This window comes from Columba livia, chromosome Z (genome assembly GCF_036013475.1).
Source record: "Columba livia isolate bColLiv1 breed racing homer chromosome Z, bColLiv1.pat.W.v2, whole genome shotgun sequence".
NCBI classification, from domain to species: Eukaryota; Metazoa; Chordata; class Aves; order Columbiformes; family Columbidae; genus Columba; species Columba livia.
The window spans coordinates 82748968-82768347 of record NC_088642.1 but is presented as its reverse complement, the minus strand read 5'-3'; the positions used below and the strand labels follow the sequence as shown (position 1 = coordinate 82768347).

Below are 19380 nucleotides of genomic sequence, written 5' to 3'. Positions count from 1 at the left end.
GATATGCACGGGGCACAAACAAAAGAATTCCCCAAATGTATTTAAGTTATTTTCTTCCTGCTTTTTTAATATGATATTTGTGGGCCAACTGTGGCAATATCTGATAATTTTAATGCAAGATGACATAATTCCAGTTCAGTGATTCTTCAGAGGGAAATTACCCTGACAACTTATTTTCATTTTGTTCTAATTTCATGAAAGAAAAAAAAAATACAACAAACAACTTGAGGTTCTCAATGTAAGGAAAAGAAAACAAGTTGAATCACCAAGTTTTGAAACTCGTTTAAATATTTCATCTCTCTTCCACTTCCAGATACACTTTCCTGGCAGGTTCTTGTGTTTCCATCTCCAGCTCCCAAGGTTTAACGTTTTTCTAGCTGGGAAAGACTAAACTAATGTTTTCTTCAGAATCCACTAAATGCTTGGCAGAAGATCTCTACCATGACACTTGCTTTTTCTGGGAGCTCCGCAGTCTGATTTAGCCGTACTGGAAGACTGCACATGGAAAGATCAATTGCTAGATCAGGACTGCGTTTTCATATTAAAATCACATTTGGAAATGCACTGAGGTCATTAAGCTTCATTGTTTTCTGTCCTTGGGTGTTTGGGTCTTTTGGTTTATTTTTGTTTGTTTACCTGATAGGGAAAACATAAATTGTTTCTTCAACATTGAGATGAGTCTGCCAGCTTAAAGATACAGCTTTGGAGTTTGATGATTTGGGGGAGTTGGGTTGGGTTGGGTTGGATTAGGTTGAGTTGGGTTGGGTTGGGTTGGATTGGGTTGAGTTGGATTGGGTTGGGTTGGGTTGGGTTGGTTTGGCTTGGCTTGGTTTGGTTTGGTTTGGTTTGGTTTGGTTTGGTTTGGTTTGGTTTGGTTTGGTTTCAGTTGGCTTGGGTTTGGTTTGGTTCAAGTTGGCTTGGGTTTGGTTTGGTTTGGGTTTTTTTAAGGTTAATAGTGAATCAGTCCCGATTTTGCAATAAACAACATCTCACAAATGGAACTTATTTAGTTATCGCAACGGCTCAGTGAAGCGGTTAAAAACTTTGCCACTCTGCAACTGGATGATTAAAACCTGATTAAAAGACCCTGGTCTTGCGCTGCTTTCTGTCCGTTTGTGATTTTCCTGTGGCTGCAAGGCAGAACATGACCTGCAGTTCCTCAGGAGAAACCCCCCCCATCCCTCACCCCGCTGGTCCCTGCGTCCTGCTGATCTGGGAACCAGCCACTTGCAGACCCACCGTGAGCATCCCCTGCTCTCAAGGCTTTATTTGGTTGGGTTTTTTGTTTTGTTTTCTTTCTTTTTTCATATCGTGAACTTAGTATTTCCCTTCACGTTCATCCCAGACTTTCGGGTTCTCCCTGCTGCCAGTGGCAGACCCGCCTCCCACGCCGACGTGCGTCTGTCTGACTCCTGCAGATGGGGATGTCAGGCGGGGGTGTTGGCGGAGGTCAATGCATCCCAGCACGCAGCGTGTTCTCGTCTCACTTTGCCGTACGGCTGCCATGGCTCTGTTTTGCTCCTGCAATGCCTGTCTCCACCGCCTCCCCCACCACATGCCTGTCTCAGAACTCCTCTCCACATCCTAAACCTCACAGAATCCCAGAATGTCAGGAGTTGGAAGAGACCTGGAAGGCTCATCCAGTGCAATCCCCCCATGGAGCAGGAACACCCAGATGAGGTTACACAGGAAGGTGTCCAGGCGGGTTGGAATGTCTGCAGAGAAGGAGACTCCACAACCTCCCTGGGCAGCCTGGGCCAGGCTCTGCCACCCTCACCCCAGAGAATTTTCTTCTCAAATTTAAATGGAACCTCCTGTGTTCCAGTTTGCACCCACTGCCCCTTGTCCTGTCTCTGGTTGTCACCGAGAAGAGCCTGGCTCCATCCTGACACTCCCCCTTTCCATATTGATCCCCATGAACAAGTCACCCCTCAGTCTCCTCTTGTCCAGCTCCAGAGCCCCAGCTCCCTCAGCCTTTCCTCACACGGGAGATGCTCCACTCCCTTCAGCATCTTGGTGGCTGCGCTGGACTCTCTCCAGCAGTTCCCTGTCCTGCTGGAACTGAGGGGCCACAACTGGACACAATATTCCAGGTGTGGTCTCCCCAGGGCAGAGCAGAGGGGCAGGAGAACCTCTCTGACCTACTGACCATCCCCTTCTAACCCACCCCAGGTGCCATTGGCCTTCCTGGCCACAAGGGCCCAGTGCTGGCTCATGCTCATCCTGCTGTCCCCAGGACCCCCAGGTCCCTTTCCCCTACACTGCTCTCCAACAGGTCGTTCCCCAGCTTATACTGGAACCTGGTGTTGTTCCTACCCAGATGCAAGACTCTACACTTGAGTCACCCCATGGTTGGTGCTTTGGTGGCATTGTCCAGAAGAAGCAAGGAACATGCACAAGGGAAACATGTCAAGGGCTTCCAGATGGAGTTGCCATTCCCTGCAGCAAGGAGGAGGGTTAAGTGGGGAGGGAAGCACAGCTTTGTGGTCATTAATCTTGAATTCTCCCTCTAATGACATCTCTGAGTTTAAGTCACAGGAAGCACCATATTATTCAGCTTAGTTAAATTTAGTGTGATTCACATCTGCGAAGACTTTGCAAATTAGAGTTTAGTCTTAAATTGCTGGTTTCCATGATAGGAGAGCTTCAGAGTACCCTACATTAAGTCCTGATGTGTTATGAATTAGGGTGCAGAAGCCTGAAACCCGTGTGACGCGCCAAAAAAACACAAGTTCCTGAGCAGTGCGGAGGCAAATATGCAATTAATTTAGTTTGCAACACCAAGCAGCTGGGATGGCACCCTTGCAAAGAATTATTTCCCCTGTAGATGCTGGGAACGGCCGCTGGAGACGGGTTCTTTTGCAAAGCCATGTGTACGAGCCATGGCGTTTGCCCAGCACTGCTCATCCTTGCCACACACTTCACCTCATTGGGCTGTAATAGGTGCAGACCTGTATTGATCACCATGACTTGCAGGAGAGAAAAAATCTTTGCGCTTCAGATTGGGTATAAATTATAAATAGCGTCTCCGAAGGCTGCGAGTTACAGAAATGGCATTCTTCTGAGACAGCCGCATGTAAAGCTGTTGTTGTAGAGGTTATTAACTTTATGATTGCAGCACGGGTGTGCTTGACCCACAGCGATGATCATTGTCCATAAAATCCCACCGTTGGGCTTCAATCACCCGCCTTCTTCAAGAATGTTCATTAGCAACGGCCAGAAAAGGTCAGGCTAATAAAAGAAGGTTAACGCTCACTATATCAGTGTAAATTCACTGGTGAAACAGCACTGTCTTCTTGCTGTCTTTTTCACTAATACAGCTATGCAGACTCCTGTAAGTGGATTGTATAGGTGTACAGAGTGTGTATTTGTGTGTAAATCTGTATTTATGTACATACATACACCGCAGCTGATGAAACCTAAATGAGAAAAATGTATCTGGTAGGCGTTAGCCGCAAATTACTTATTGCAAGTGCACAAAGTGTTATTCACACATCAAATTCACAAATTCTTTTTCATTTTTCCAGCAAAATTTTTATGCTTAATTCACAGAATTAACGTTTTATCAAAATGAACATAGTCTGTCAGTGACTCCCAAAACCTGAATTTTTTAGCTCCATTTGTTACTTGGTGGTTGTATTGTGGTGGCCCAGCTCCATCTTCCATGGCATTTTACAAACACAGACACGTTTACTTTCTATTAAGTCACTCAAAACCGCACTAAATTTCCGAGGAAACCATCATTCTCATTGAGAAGATCAACTCCTCATTTCTCCTCATTCAGGGTAAGGCGTGCTGCATTTCCACAGATGTGTCCTCTTTTTCTGTCCGCACCACCACACCTGGGTGGTAGGTGCAGCTCATGGTCAGGTTCTTTAAATACCTACTAAAGCCAGATCTGGGGACTTCTTTTCCTGTTAATAAAGAAGAAGACATGGAGAGGGAAGATATGTTTGGTGGGCTACTTCCAGCAACTGGACTGGTTGAAGATGTCCTAGCTCATGGCAGGGGGTTGGACTGGGTGAGCTTTGATGGTCCCTTCCAACTCAAACTATTCTGTGATTCTATTAAGATGTTGGTGAGGAGAAACTGGATGGACACAGTAGCAGTGAGATGGAGGACAGGGTCAAAGAAAAGTCAGGAAAAGTCAGAAATTAGTGAGCCATGAAGAGAGGAGAGCTGGGGATCAGGGCCAGGTGACGGACAAGGGTTCAAGAAGAGCCACAAGGTGGGCAGGTTCTTGGGGAGGAATTCAAAAGTGGATGCCCTATAGAGGCAGATGTCCTGGAGAAACAGATGTCCTGGGTGGAAGGAAAATGCGCATGGAGCAGGAAGAGATTTGGATAAATGAAACCTTGAAAAGGAATGAAGAGGGCACAGTGAGGGGTCTCTCTATCTGTCTGAGACCCATGAAAGTATTTGACCTGTCAAGCCCAGGGTGTTTCTGAGTGTGTACAGAAGCGGCGCTGTAAAAGACCTAAGCTTTAAGGTCAGGAGGTGAGGTGTCTGTGGAGCTTAGACACCTCAGCAGTAGTGAGCAGCTGAATCAGGATTTTCAGCATCACATGGACTTAGGCCATTAAGTTTCACCCATCGTGATGTAATGGGCTGAGTCCTTTTCAGAAGCTGGTGGCACCTGGAGCAGGTGTCCAGTGGGAGTGGGAAAGTGGTGGGTGGATGCATCTCAGCGTTCCCCTTTTCTCACCTCATTTCCACCATCCTGCAGTAGCAGCAGCCACCAAGAGAGGAGGACCAGATGCAGATGAGTTTTGCTCGGGTTTCATCCAGGAGCAAAGCTGGCATTGCAGAGACAGCACCTGGCTTCTTGGGTTTTTTTCCTCTTAGCCACCAAAAAGTTAGCCTCTGAGGGAAAATCAGGAGAAACTGCCCTTCCTGTGGCTTCTCCATGAATGCTGTGCAAGAGAGGAACAGGCAGAAGATGGATGGTGCCCAAAGCACATTGGATCGGTTTGGTTGGGCTGGGTTGAGTTGAGTTGTGTTGGGTTGGCTTGGGCTGGGTTGGGCTGGGCTGGGTTGGGTTGGGTTGGGTTGGGTTGGGTTGGGTTGGGTTGGGTAGGGTTGGGTTGGGTTGGGTTGGGTTGGGTTGAGGTGGATTGGGCTGGGTTGGGTTGGAGTGGGTTGGGTCAGGTTGGGTTGGGTTGGGGTGGGTTGGTCTGGGTTTGGTTGGGTTGGGCGGGGTTGAGTTGGGTTGCATTGGGTTGGATTGGGGTGGGTTGGGTTGGGGTGGGGTGGAGTGGCTTAGTTTGGGGCCAGCCAAAGGCAATGGTCATAAAATGAAACAGGTTACTGAATACTCCGTCTGTACCTATGGAAATAATCTGAGCTCATGTAAACAGTACATGTTGACTCATGACTCCTTTGCCTGCACAGATACAATAGGGCACTATAACACAAGCAGAAATTTCCAGGCGGGGGGAAATCCTTTTGAAATATTTGGACTGTTCCTTATGCAGAAGATTATAAACATTTTCCACTGGAAGGGAGAATTAATTTATTCACTAAAGACTTAGTATGTATTGAATTCAGATTCTTGCTGAAATGCAAAAACGCTGGGCATTTGCTGTGGTGCTTCATACCCCCTGCATGTTCATCCCTGTTGCAGTTTGTTCCTTAGTCGCGAGCTCAGTCCCGCCCCTGGAAAGATCCTCGTTACTTCCACAGCTGCCTGTGTCGGCATCCATGCCGGTCTCCAAGTTCCACTCCTTGCCTGAAAGGGGAGAAAATTGTGTTCAGCTGCTTTGCTTTAAATTTGCTGTATTGCAATTGCAAGTCTGTGTTTATCCTGCTGTTGATTAAGGGCTTTTTCACATTTTTATTAGATGGGATGTCTCTGCTATCACATAACATGGGATTCTAAAGTGTCGCTGCCCTTCCTAGCTGCCCTGAGTGCAGGCGATGCCATCTCCATGGCATTGCCTTGGCCACTGTGTTTGTGGGAAGTGCCAAAGCTGGGTCGGTTCATGCTCACGCTTCTGGTACAGCTGTTCCCCAAGCGATTTACATAATTTCATTTGCTTGGTGGCTTTTACAGATACATTATATTCTCCACTGAAGTAGCTGACATCGGCGTTCTCTGAATTATTTCCAATAATTAATTCTCCGTCCGGATGTTGGGTGGCACAGTTATTATTTAGGAACAAATAATCATAAAACACCATCACTAAGAATAGCTATTTTCTGAGCGCCCAGTCCTTCCACACCTCCAGTCCTGCCGTCATCCATGAAACTACTTGGGGCTCTCCCAAATTAGCAGAGCTTGCCAACAAGGAGTACATATTTTGGAATAAACTCAGATTTTAAAGTCCACCCTTCAGTATTTCACATTAAATTAACTCCCGGGTATTGCTGTGGTACGTTTTACATGTGTTTAAATATGCGTGTTCACATTGAACTTGGGTCCATTCCTGGTGATAACACCAGTCTCAGCTGAGCCTCCCAGTCTGCAAAATCCTGGTAATGATGATTTCGCCCTTAGAAAACTCCATTATTCATGCACTTGAAAGCAGTGGGGGAAAACTGATGTAACTGACTGCTTGTATGATGCTGTAGCATGTTAAGATATGTTGTGTAAATTAGTATTTTTCAGGTTTATAACCTGTAGAAGCTTCCAAGCCTAAATAGTTTTTTTTAGTGGTCTTGCCAAGGAGCCACGTGGATGTATGTTTTCTCGGGAAGTGTGGGGTTTTGAGCAGGTCAAAACTTCTTTATGTAAAAAATAATCTTCCTTTCTGTTGTTTGAGAAAATGATGGTTTTCAAATGCCAAATACTTTATATGTCCTCTTGGGTGCAATTTTATAAAGGTTTATTTTTTCTAATTCGTTAGCTCACTAATGTATGTTACTCAAATGCTTCAGGACTACTGTGATGTACCCTGCAAATACAATCAACTTTACGTGTTTACAATGTTGCCTAAAGAAAGCCGATAAAGTCACAGACTATTAAAGATTGGGCTGGATAGGAGGAAACTCCAGGAGTTATCTGATTTGTCCACATGCTCCAGGTCAAGGTCAGCTACACCTATAATATTCCCAAGAAATGGTTTTTCAACCTGTTTCTTAACTTCCAGTGTTGAGATCTCGTACCTTCCATAGGTATGTTCTTACCCCAAAAACATCTTAGTGCAATGTAACCTGAATATCCTATCTCACATTTGACAGGTAAAGAATTATTGTATTTATCTTTAAATAATGGTAAAGGTGTAGTTACAGAGATAGATAGATAGATAGATAGATAGATAGATAGATAGATAGATAGATAGATAGATAGATAGATAGATAGATAGATAGATGATTGATAGCTAGAGATAGACAGGTAGATAGATGTAGACAGATAAACAGATAGATGGAGATAGATAGATAGACAGATAGATAGATAGATAGATAGAGATGTAGATAGATAGATAGATGGATAGATAGATGTTGATAGATAGATGTAGATAGACAGATGTAGATAGATAGATAGATAGATGTGTAGATACAGAATATATAGATATGGATATAGATATGTAGAGATACAGAGATATATAGATAAAAGTATAAAATCAACCCCTGGCTACTTCTCTCTGCATGCTACATCATTTTAACTTGAGTTTTAAAATTTGTAGTTGTGTGGTATTGAGCACATGTATACTGGACCCCTGGAGGGTTCAGCTGGAGAACAGGAGCTGAGGGGAGACCTTCTGATCTCTGAACTGCCTGAAAGGAGCTTGGAGCCAGGGGGGGTCGGGCTCTGCTCCCCAGGAACAAGCGCCAGGAGCAGAGGAAACAGCCTCAAGTTGCGCCAGGGGAGGTTGAAGTTGGATCTGGGGAACAATTTCTTCCCCAAAGGGTTGTGGGACATTGGAACAGGCTGCCCAGGGAAGTGCTGGAGTCGCCAGCCCTGGAGGGTTGGACAGACGGACATGAGGTTCTCAGGGACATGGATAGTGGTGGACTAGGCAGTGTTGGGTTAATGGTTGGACTTGATGATCTTTGGGGTCTTTCCCAACCTAAAGGATTCTGTGGTTCTTCAAGGAAATCACTTGCTCTCCTTCAAACATTCTCTGCGCTTTAAATTGCTGCTGGTGAGGTTGTCATTCAGTAACACACTGCAGGTCTGGTTCAGCCAGTGATGGGTTGGATGCTGTGACATCCCCCGAGCATCGCATGGTGTTTCACCAGGAGCACACGTTCAGCAGCTTTGCCTTTAGCATGGCCCCAAAGTCAGTGTCCTCTCTTTTCAAACTGGATCCCCAGGAATCCTGACATGAGTTTATCTAGTGTCCCACCAGCTGGCTGTTTTCCATGCTGCCTCTCATAGTGCAGGATGGTACCACGGATGTTTGTCAGGAGAGATACCTGCACATGAGGTTCTCATGGAGGCAACCCCACCACTACCTTGGCCTGAATGTGAAGGGGCCTTATATTTTGTTGTGACATCCTCTTACTTGACACTCCTCAAAAGGCTGCATTTGTGCATCTTCAACCTTGTAGTTGCCTGGGGACAGCTGGGGTCCCAGTGCAAATTTATCATAGCATCATAGAGAGAATCATAGAAATTTGGGCTGTTTCAGCCTCCGTCTGTCCGGCATGCCACCATGCTTGCCCTTTGCCAGGTGGCCAAGTCTCTCCCTTTCTCCTTCCAAAAGCAAGGCTGGAAGAGGTGACACCTCGGAGAGGTGTTCATGCGAATGGTGCCCCCCAAAACCTCCCCCAGCCCTCCCACTATCCGAGGGGTCTGGATCCAGCCCCAGCATCTGGTATTTTCTGCCTGTGCCCACATCCAGCCAGTCTCACGGTGTTCGCTGCACAGGTGAGAGCAAATCTACAGGGGATCGCCTGTTTGACCGCAATCCTGCCCATTCGTGCGAAAGACCTTTTGTGAAATTTTGGGACCAAGGACACACATTTGCTTTTCAGGACTATTTACCCCAGAGCAGCAATTTGGAGCAGCCAGCAGCCTGAGATCCTGTAACTGTTGTGTCTCTTGAGATGTTATTTAATCAGCCTGTGTTTTTAACTGTTTGTGGCTCCTTCATTTTTTCTTTTTATTTTTATTTTTTTTTAATGCAATTGTGTGCAATTTGTATTACTACATCTATTTGCATTGGGATTAAGAGCGGTTCTGTCCTGGATGCAGGGCACTGCTTGCTTCTTACTGGAAAGTCCCTATAGCTGTTTGACATTTTCCTTTTTTCAATATATACTCAAAAGTAAATTACTTGACTTCTGGTGACCCAAAAAATGACCTGACTTTTGGATAACCTGCACTCAGGAGGGAACAACCTTACAGCTCTCACTTATTCGACCAGTTAGCACACAGAGGAGCAAACAAATGACCCGTGCTCATGGGACTGCCCTTAATATTTAATGAAGAGTAGCGAAAAGTGACAGCTGTGTTAGCCTCCCATCTCTTTCCCCCTTTGCAAACCTTGCTTGCACTGAGCTTTTGTGTGAATCTTCGCATCTGTTGCTCACGGGGCAAGACGAATTTATTAAATTTTTTTTTTTACCTTTTTAAATAGCTTCTTGTGAGTAGTTTGTGTGTTTTAAACGAAGGGTGGGAAAAAGCTGATTGCAAGTAGGCGAGTTCAGGGATAATCTCTGTTAAAGGTTGGTGGGATGCTTGTTGCTCTGTTTCCATTATCCCACTGGAGATATTAGAGATAATAGATGTCCAACAAAAATAAACACTGGTCTGTATCACAGGAGATAATAACCAAGTATAAAATGTCTTTAGTATGTGTACGCTATTCTCTAGCATTACCACAAGGGTTCCCACAATTTTCCTTGGGTGAATATTGCATCTAAACCAGCTTACTGCCTGTCTAAGCCCCCTTTATAAGCTGTATTTAATTTCTTCAGGTTTCTCTGCTTCTTCCCTCTTGGCTCCTCCAAATAATTCATTTCCCTGTGCAGCTGCTTTTAGATTATTATCATGCCCATGACTCCAAAAACTATTACTTCTTAGCCAAACTAAATACACCAAGGTTTGGGCTTTGTTTGAGTTTTTTAATGTCCTCTCAGAAATCACTGCATCCATTTCATTAGTTGGCGTATGGCTTGTCTCTTAATTTTGCCTAAGCTTTTAACCTTTCTTTACCATTAAGATGTCTAGAAGTGCATATGCAGAAGCTCCTAAGGTCATTAGTTCTCAAAGCTCTGGAACTAATGGACTCCTTCCCAATTTTTCCTGATGCTCTCATCCTCCCTGTCAGAAGTATTTAGTGATTTTAAGCAAGGTATATTTTTTTAATCTCATTTTTCCTTTGCTTTACTGATGATGCTTTGAGAGCTTGTTCTGTTTGGTAGTTTGAGACCTGGAGGTTTATATCAGCAAGAGCAAAACACTCACAACAGACACGGTAATTTCCTCCTGTGCAGATCCATAGGATCCAGGAATCGTAAATGGAGATACCTTATGAATTAAAAAATAGTTCTGTCATTCTTAATAACATCTGATGCACTCAAAGTTTAGAAAATAATAATAATTTTAAAAAGTTAAATTTCTCTTTAGAAATAACTGTGTGATACAGAAGTCATTTAATAGCATCCAGAAAGATGGAGGCAACAGAGGAAAAAGTATATTTTTCTCACACTGATGTGGGGATTTGAACAGTATAGTTACGTCACTAGAGAGTTGCAGAATTAAAGAATTGCATGCCTAAGGGTTTAATCCTTATATGAAGATTTTAATGTGCTTGTGTAACATGAGAAAGAAAGAAAGAAATTTCCATTGACTCACAACTTTTAGGAGGAAAAATCCTTTCTGAAAGGCGTATCACACCCACGTTCCCAGGTCAGAACGGACTGGCTTGTTTGTTCATTCATTTGTAATGGAAGAATGAATTGTGTTGCTTCTCGGAGTTATGGAAATAAGGGTAAAACACATTTCATACATTTTAAAGTGCTTCTATTTGTGCAAATACCCCCCAAAAGTCTGCATTTCATCCTTTGAAGCATTAAAATCAAGTTTTAAGGAAACTTAAGGCCTTCTGTATTGCTGTACCTTAAATCCTAAGTGTTAAATCAACCTCTGCCCATGTTTGGGGGCAAGACTGAAAAGCTAGTGTCCTGCCCCAAACCAGCATTAATGTTTTGCAGCATGGCAGCATCTCGGTGTGGACCGCAACCACGAGGGCAGAATTCAATTGCAAACCCTCCGCTGAGCAAGACGGTTGGTGAAGAGCAGCAACGCTCTCCATCCCAATGGGTTGCATGGAGCAACCTTAATTCTTGTATAAGCCCAGCCTATTTAGAGACAAACCACCACTTAGAGAAGCAAGCCTGAGGTCTAATATCTTCGGAGATAATTTCAAACTAGGAACTTTTCCCCGCAGAGATATTCCGGTGAGGAGGCATGTATGGAAGATCTTCCTGGGCAACTGTGCAGCATGGGAAGCCTTTGTCCCACACATCTTGTAAACACAGCGGGGGGTCACCATTGTGCCGAGCATCGTCTGAGCACGGCAGGAGGAGGCTTTTGTCCGTGGCGGTGGGCAGAAACCATAGGAGGGCACCTTTGTCCTGCACAGCTGGTAATCACTCGGCAAGAGTGAATTTACGAGGATTGCAGAGCTCCTTCCCTCCACGGGTGCACACGGAGGAATTCAGTCAGTCTTGCTGAGCTGCTTGTCCTGAGTGCAAGTGGAAAGGGGAGGCAGTGAAAACACGTTTGCACACGCATGTGCAAGTGGCCACTGGGATCGTTCACCTGGTTGCATTGCACGGCCACCCCAACCCCAGATTCATTTTTTTGATTTTCCTCTTCCTTATTTTTCCTGCCCATTTAGGCTGCCCTTAATATTATTTCTCTGTCCCTTCTTATGTTTGCATTATGTCCTATTCAATATATCATCTGCTAATTAATCTAATTAACTAGTAAATGCTCTCATTATTCTTTCGGATCACTAATAACCACATTTAAAAGACTTGAGCCCTAATACAGATCCCTCTGGGACTTTATAGGTATATTTTCAACCCCATATCATTACTACTTCTTTGTCTTCTCAAATGCTCTAGCCACTTCCCAGGAAGTTCACCAGTGCCCATTTCCAGGACAGTCTGAGAGACCATACATTGTTTCACAGATGCAGAGTTTTGCCTTTCTTAAGCTGAAACTCAGTGAGCCTGATGAACCGTGATGCTGTTCCAGACTCATGGTAGTAATTACAGAAAGCAGAGTCCCAAACTGCAACACAGTGAGGAATGGTGATGAGATGATGAGATGATGAGATGAGATGAGATGAGATGAGATGAGATGAGATGAGATGAGATGAGATGAGATGAGATGAGATGAGATGAGATGAGATTGAGTTGAGAGTTGAGAGTTGAGTTGTTTTGAGTTGAGAGTAGAGTTGGGTTGAGTTGAGAGCTGAGAGTTGAGTTGAGTTGAGTTGAGAGTTGAGTTGGGTTGAGTTGAGAGCTGAGAATTGAGTTGAGTTGAGTTGAGTTGAGTTGAGTTGAGTTGAGTTGAGTTGAGTTGAGTTGAGTTGAGTTGAGCTGAGTTGAGATGCTGAGTCTGGACCCAGCCTGCAGAGGTGCCATGTTCATGGTGGACACTGGTAGAGGTAATGCTTGCATTGAGAGCCAGCATGGGCATGGGACCGCACAGTTGGGAGATGCTTTACCATAAATCTCAAGTATTGTGAGGTGTCCTCAGATGGAGTAAAGCAAATCATTTGCAAACAGGAGTTGGGGGTGACTGCAGCCCAGTAGAGCAGTGAGGGTCATAACCCATTATAAGTGATTCCTCAGGTTCCCACCACCCCCAAGTTGTCAGACTGGCTTATGCAGAACGACACATAAATTGATAAATCTCTCGCCTGGTGATTTTTGTGGTTCAGTAAAGTGGTCAAGTTTGGTTTTCAGCTGTTCTTGTCAAATCTGAGCCTGTTCTGTTCTAAAGCTCCTGTTGCCCTAAAGGCACTTGCGATTTTTCTAAATGTTGATGTCTTACTTTACTATTGTTCAAAGGTATATTTTACTTGTGGTAGTTTCAAATAATCCTCCTTTTCTCAACTTAGCATTGTTTTTCTTCCAACCTCCACCTCCCTCCTCTGGTGCCTGTGCATGAATTCTCAGAAATAATTGCCAGTAGTTCAGCAAGTTCATTAACTGATTCCCTGAGGACCCTCAGATGCGTGTCATCCAGACCCGATGATTTGTATATCAAATTTTTGCAACTATTCCCTTACCTGATCTTTTTGTATCAACAACTATATTGGCAAGTCTTCCTTATTTCTGCCTGTCAATATCTCTGTGTGGTGGTGGGTAAATTGATTCTGAAACTTGGTCACTGTTTTGCAGCCGTTATTAATTTCACCTCGCACATTGTTGGATACATCTTCTCTTTGGAGCTCCTTTCCAATGATGTTCTGTACATGTTAAAATAGACATCCAGTCCTCCCTAACTCATTCTACATTAGCAACTGGGTGGTTGCTCTGCTTAAATGGCATTTCTCTCATTTTGTGGTCCTGGGAGCAGGGGGATTGATATTGTTTTCTCTCTTGCAACTGTAGCCTTAGCATATTTTAGGATGTTCTAGCTGTCTCCCACACTCAACAGTTTTTATATGTCTTTCTGTTGCAACATGCTCCTAAGATTTGTCAAAGAATTAATGTCTGAAATAACTACACGTTGTGTGACAACCCATCGCTTAATATGGCATATTAGATCCTGCAGTTTATTGTCACGGCCCTTGAAATTAGGGAATGCTAGGGGTGTAAAAACCTTAGAGGACCTTGGCTTTAGTGCAACAGCTTATTATCTGACTCTCACAAGTGATTTCTTCTATCAAAAAATAAATGGCTGCTCATGAATTTAATTTAGATTTGTCTGCTACTAAATACACAATTGAAATTGTAGCCGTCAATGATATTTTTCCTCTGGCGAAAACCTTATGGCCAAATCTATCATCGCCCTTAGGACTTAAGTCCTCTTTCTTCTGTCTAATTCTCCAGACCTCTGGTATATAAATCATAAATGCACAGTCTGTGCACTGTTAAATTTTTAGGACTCTCCCTTTAGTAGTAGTTGAATGTGAATTCGTAAGGACAAAATTTGACCTTTAAATGACTATAAAGGGCCAAGGCAGATACTTGGCAAGCTTTTCTTATTGCAATATTAATCAAGCAAAGAATCGTCATAATCCTGGAAACTAAATAGCCATTGTAGTGATTTTATCACCAGGGAAATTGTTCATCTGTCAGTAAGATTGTTCCTAGGAAAGGGAAAATAGGGAGTGTTAGAATTGCTTTAGTCCGCTGAATCATAGAGTCCCTCTGGACTCAAAGCATGAATTGTTTTTAGAGAGGGGTGGGTTGAGAGGGGTTGCTACAGGAAAGCTGTAGGTTAATCAGTTTCAGTTACACCAGTGAATGTAAGCCTGATCTCTCCTGAGGACACGAGGAGGGTGCATGGGAGATGGCAGGACGGAGAAAGGGACGGGGAGGCTTCAGAAAACTTATTGTTTTGTCTTTTTTTTTGTTTCTGCATGGCCCTTTCACACAGGAGAAAGGTTGTTGGTAAAAGAAAAAAAAAGGGGTGGGGGGGGAAAAAGCATCATGTTCACTGCCTCTATTTTCATCTAATTTAATCCAGTGGATATTAATGAGGATGAATACGATGGAGACAGGAGGAGACGGATGCAGGCAGGCGGCAGTGGCAGGGACGCTGTTTGTGTGGGAAGAGCACTTGCAGGGGCCAGAAACCCTCATGGGGAGATGTTTTGCCTCTTGGGGGCTCAACATGATGCCACTGCGTGCTGTGACACCTGTGTGAAGAGACCGACCTGTGCAGGAGTGTCCTTGGGGTGTGCTAGGGCAGCCCATTCCTCCATAAAACCAGCTTTGGTAGATGATGTCTTTGCTGGTGCGAATGCAACTGTAGTATGCCCAACTGTGCCATGACCTGAGGGACAGGTTTGTTGGGCCAGGGGTTGTGCTGGGAGCTTCGTCCTCCTGATGTGATGGGACATCTCTGCATGGGGGATGACCCCGAGGTGGAAAACAGTGTAGGGGAAAGGGACCTGGGGGTCCTGGGGACAGCAGGATGACCATGAGCCAGCACTGGGCCCTTGTGGCCAGGAAGCCAATGGTACCTGGGGTGGGTTAGAAGGGGGTGGTCAGTAGGTCAGAGAGGTTCTCCTGCCCCTCTGCTCTGCCCTGGTGAGACCACACCTGGAATATTGTGTCCAGTTGTGGCCCCTCAGTTCCAGCAGGACAGGGAACTGCTGGAGAGAGTCCAGCGCAGCCACCAAGATGCTGAAGGGAGTGGAGCATCTCCCGTGTGAGGAAAGGCTGAGGGAGCTGGGGCTCTGGAGCTGGACAAGAGGAGACTGAGGGGGGACTCATTCCTGGGGATCAATATGGAAAGGGGGAGTGTCAGGAGGATGGAGCCAGGCTCTTCTCGGTGACACCAGTGACAGGACAGGGGGCAATGGGTACAAGCTGGAACACAGGAGGTTTTGCTTAAAGATGAGAAGAAACTTGTTCATGATGAGGGTGGCAGAGCCTGGCCCAGGCTGCCCAGGGGGTTGTGGAGTCTCCTTCTGTGCAGACATTCCAACCCGCCTGGACACCTTCCTGTGTAACCTCATCTGGGTGTTCCTGCTCCATGGGGGGATTGCACTGGATCAGCTTTCTAGGTCCCTTCCAGCCCCTCACGTTCTGGGATTCTGTGAGAACAAGCCTTGGCAAGTGTGGTTGTGGGGTGGCTCTCAGGGGACGGGGCAGGTGGTCTGCACTGAAAACCACCTGCAAGACGTGACAGACTCACAGCGAAGAGGCTCTGCGGAAGGATGGGTGAATTTGCAGGTGGGAAGTGTTTGTATAGGAGGCGCCTCTGGGAGATTTGTGTAAGATGTGATGAATTGTCTCCATGCAACGACTGCAGAGGGTGGGGGAGAATCTGTGTGCACATGACGTGGATCCTCTTTGTACAAAAACGTCTCTTTGTGTGGGAAGTGGTGTCTTTCTGTCGAGAGCTCTTTCTCTTTTTCGGAGGAGCTTGTCTGATGATTGCCTGCGAGTGAACCAGGGAGGAAGATGTGATGGGTGGCACCTCCATCTAACACTTTTGGAGGGGACAGCATGCATGGAGCCACCAAGGATGGGTACACAGGGGATGAGAGTCCCAGCAGGGATGCGAAGGTGGATGTGCGGGTGTTGCCGTGCCAGAGCATCCCACCAGGGCAGCCAACCCACATCTCTGGGGACCACCAGCCACCCCACGTCCTGCGGGGACCACCGGCTGCCCCACGTGGCATCTCTCTCTACCGGGCAGGCCACGGCCACCGTGTCCTTCATTGTTGTCACCCCCAGATTGTGATACTGTCACAAAACTGTTGCTAGGCAACAAATGTGGTTACCGGGTCTCAGCGAATAGCTGAAGGGGAAAGCGAAGTGTTGCACCATTGTAGAGTAACCATAGCAATGACCTACTATTACAGACTAAAGAATTATCATTAACAATGTTAAAGTATCAAACAGACGCCCAGGATCCTGAGACTTCCAGGCAGCATCTCCGCGTAATTGGGTTACCCAGAAAGACGTCCCAAGTCTTTCATAGCTCTTGGTTCCCTATCTCCATCGTCTTGGTTTTGTTTTGGGGGTTGTTGTGGGGTTTTTTTTGTTTAAATAAAGCGAATGCATCATGTGTGGAAGGAAACACTTGTAAAACAATAGAAGCACCCAACAACAAAAAGAAATATGTACACAGAGGGAAGGGATAAGCAGGAAAGGCTCACTTTACTGCATAAATATAATGTATGGGCTTGCTGGGAAAGGGTGAACGAAGGATGCCTTGTGATGCATCGGTTGTTGTTGAGGTCAGGTGTTCTCTGCTGGTTAAAAATGCATGCGTGAGGCTAAAAGCGATGTAAAACGAAACAGTGCAAAGTACAGCAGCCTTGGAAAGTAGACACTTTCCAAGTTAGGTAGGACAAGGTCAGGTGCTTCAGCAAAGCTTTACCTAACAGGGTGCTTTGAGGTCTCATTTTGCCAGGCCTGAGATGCGTTTGGGATCTGGGATCTGTGTAGCTGTGTGTGTGTGTGTGTACATACATGTGTGTGCATACGTGTGTGTGTACATACGTGTGTGTGTGCATACATGTGTGTGCATACGTGTGTGTGTGCCCCAAGTCCCCCTGTGCTCCCCCCAGGCCAACCACCATCAGTTCTGCGTATTCCCCAGGTTTTGCATCAACAAAACGTGTCCGGCAGCAGCAGAACGACCCCCGGTCAAACTGTCTCCTTTGTGTTTTTGCAGGTACAGAACGGCATGAACTAACTTCCTGGAAGAGTTTTCCATCTATTTTCAAGTTCTTCAGCGAAGCCATGGAGGCCAAGAACAGCTCAGTGAAACAAACACCAACACGCCGTTCCAACAGGATAAAATACGAAGAATTGTAAAAGGAGGGGAGGAAGAATTATAAAAACGCAAAAAAAGAAAAAAAAAAAAAACAGCACCAACACCAACCTCTTCACTGCTTGTTTTCTGCAAGCTGTCTCCCAGCCCCTCATTAGATTGTTTTCTTCCTAGAGCACAGGGTCGTGATGTATACATCTAAATAGCGTTTTGCATTATTTCTAGATGAGTGCAACTGTCAAAGCAATATGGGTTCACTGGTTGTGCTTCCTGTGGGCTGTAACTTGGATTTCGTGCTGCCCATCAGCGCGCAGATTAAGGCTGACAGTGGTACTGCACAGTGCAGCATGGTGCAGCTCTAATTGCCCTGACATAGCCCTGCACCAAGCTGATGCCAGAATTTAACAGCTCCGTCGTGGTCCTATTGCCTGCAGGATTTTTTGCTGCTTCCTTCTATTTTAAGACAGAACAAAACAGGAATTACTTTCTTTTTTGTTTTGTTTTCCTTGGTTTTTCAAAAGACGCTTCTAAACTCAGAAGTACTAAACCAGCCTGTGGGTTTACACCCTTCTTTTTCTCTGGGACCAAGTGGGATCAACTCTTGGCTCTTTCATTTTCTGCTGGTAGGAGGGACCAAGAAGTTTGGTCCAGATTTATAGGCAAACCCCTTTGTTGTAGAGATTTTCTCCTCCTGCGAGATCAATGGCATTATCTGTAGATTTTCTCTTCCTTTTGAAAGCTCCACTTTTAAAGAAAAAAAATGCCTATTCACTAACTGGCTGGGTCACACTGTGAAATATGACAGAAAAAAGAAAAAAAAAAAAAAAAGTAGAGGCACACATTGCACATTTTCCTGTTTATTTGTAAAAGCAAAGATGCTTCCGTTTTCGTACGCCAGGTTTGTAATGACTTTGCCATCCCGTGGTTATTCCCTTTTTCCCTGAGCAAACGGGTTCATCCCCTGCGCTGGGGGGTGAGGAGGGGGGGTCACCCTGCGTGGGGACCCCACGCCACGTGGGGGGCGGGGAGGCCGGGGATGCCGCTGTATCCACAGGCAGCTTTTCTCCGCTAAAACATCTGATAAGCGACAAGATGTGCCTGATAGCGTGCCCGGCGAGCGAGCGCGCTAATTAAGCTCTTTTTAGTGTTGATGATGCTAAATTAAAGTGATCTTTTCTTCAGTGGCCGTGCCTGCCTCGCCTCTGATGCTGTTAGTGCCGAGGAGGCAAAACTCAAAATACGTGGATTTGGGACCCCCCGATCCCACCCCCCACACCTCTGTGTAATGTTTCCTATCCCTTGAGGCCGGGAATAGGCGGGGGGAGCGTTAAAACAAGGTGATGTCGGAGCGTGGGAATCCCCCCCTCCACCCCATCACTATCCAATCCTTTGGGGCGGAAACCCTCCATTTGGAGGGCTCTCCGCACCCGCGGAGCGCTCACGTCCCTGCCTGGGTTTACCGGCAATAGGGTTTCCCTTCCCCCTACCTCTCCGCTGCATTTAACCTCTCCCATTTTCAAGCATCCCCCCCGCGGGTGAACCTGTTGCTGGGGGCTGGGGGGAGAGGAGTTGGTCTGCAACCGGTTCCCCCCCTCTCCGGGCCTGTGTCCACCCCAGCCGTGTGTTTAGGGGGGCAGGAGGGGGTTTACACCGCGTATTTTGGGTTTCTGTGCTTCTTCCCACAGCCGGAGGAGGTTTTTGTGTGTGCCCCCCTCCGCGTTTCCATCTCCAGGGAGGTGAAATGGGGTTCTCCGGGGTGCCAGATGTTGCGGGAACGGATCTATTTTTGAGTGTCTATTTTACTAAACGGATCTATTTTGTTTCAAGTGCCGATAAGAAACCAAGTGTACAAAAATTTCTACTGTAACGACTGCCCTTTTTTCTAATGCTTTTTTTCCTCAGCTGGCCCGGCTCGCTCCTGTAGGGGATCTGTAAAAGCAGAGCGGGGGGGTCCTTGCCACTGATATTTCTCCGCTTGCACTGAACAGAAAATAAAGATGCTCTTTACTATT

General features: G+C 45.8%; 1 protein-coding gene across 5 annotated transcripts in view; it reads left to right on the top strand.

Annotated features, from left to right (window-relative positions):
- The window catches only part of ARB2A (ARB2 cotranscriptional regulator A), a 264973-nt gene extending 245593 nt beyond the window's left edge, over positions 1–19380 (top strand). For 4 of the 5 annotated variants that reach the window (XM_065046978.1, XM_065046977.1, XM_065046979.1 and 1 more), the window contains one exon: positions 17270–19380. In XM_065046978.1, coding sequence (XP_064903050.1) covers positions 17270–17412 — 143 coding nt within the window. In that variant the 3' untranslated portion in view covers positions 17413–19380. Of the gene's footprint in view, positions 1–313; positions 3344–17269 lie in introns of those variants that run through there. The other variant, XM_065046980.1, reaches the window with a different exon arrangement.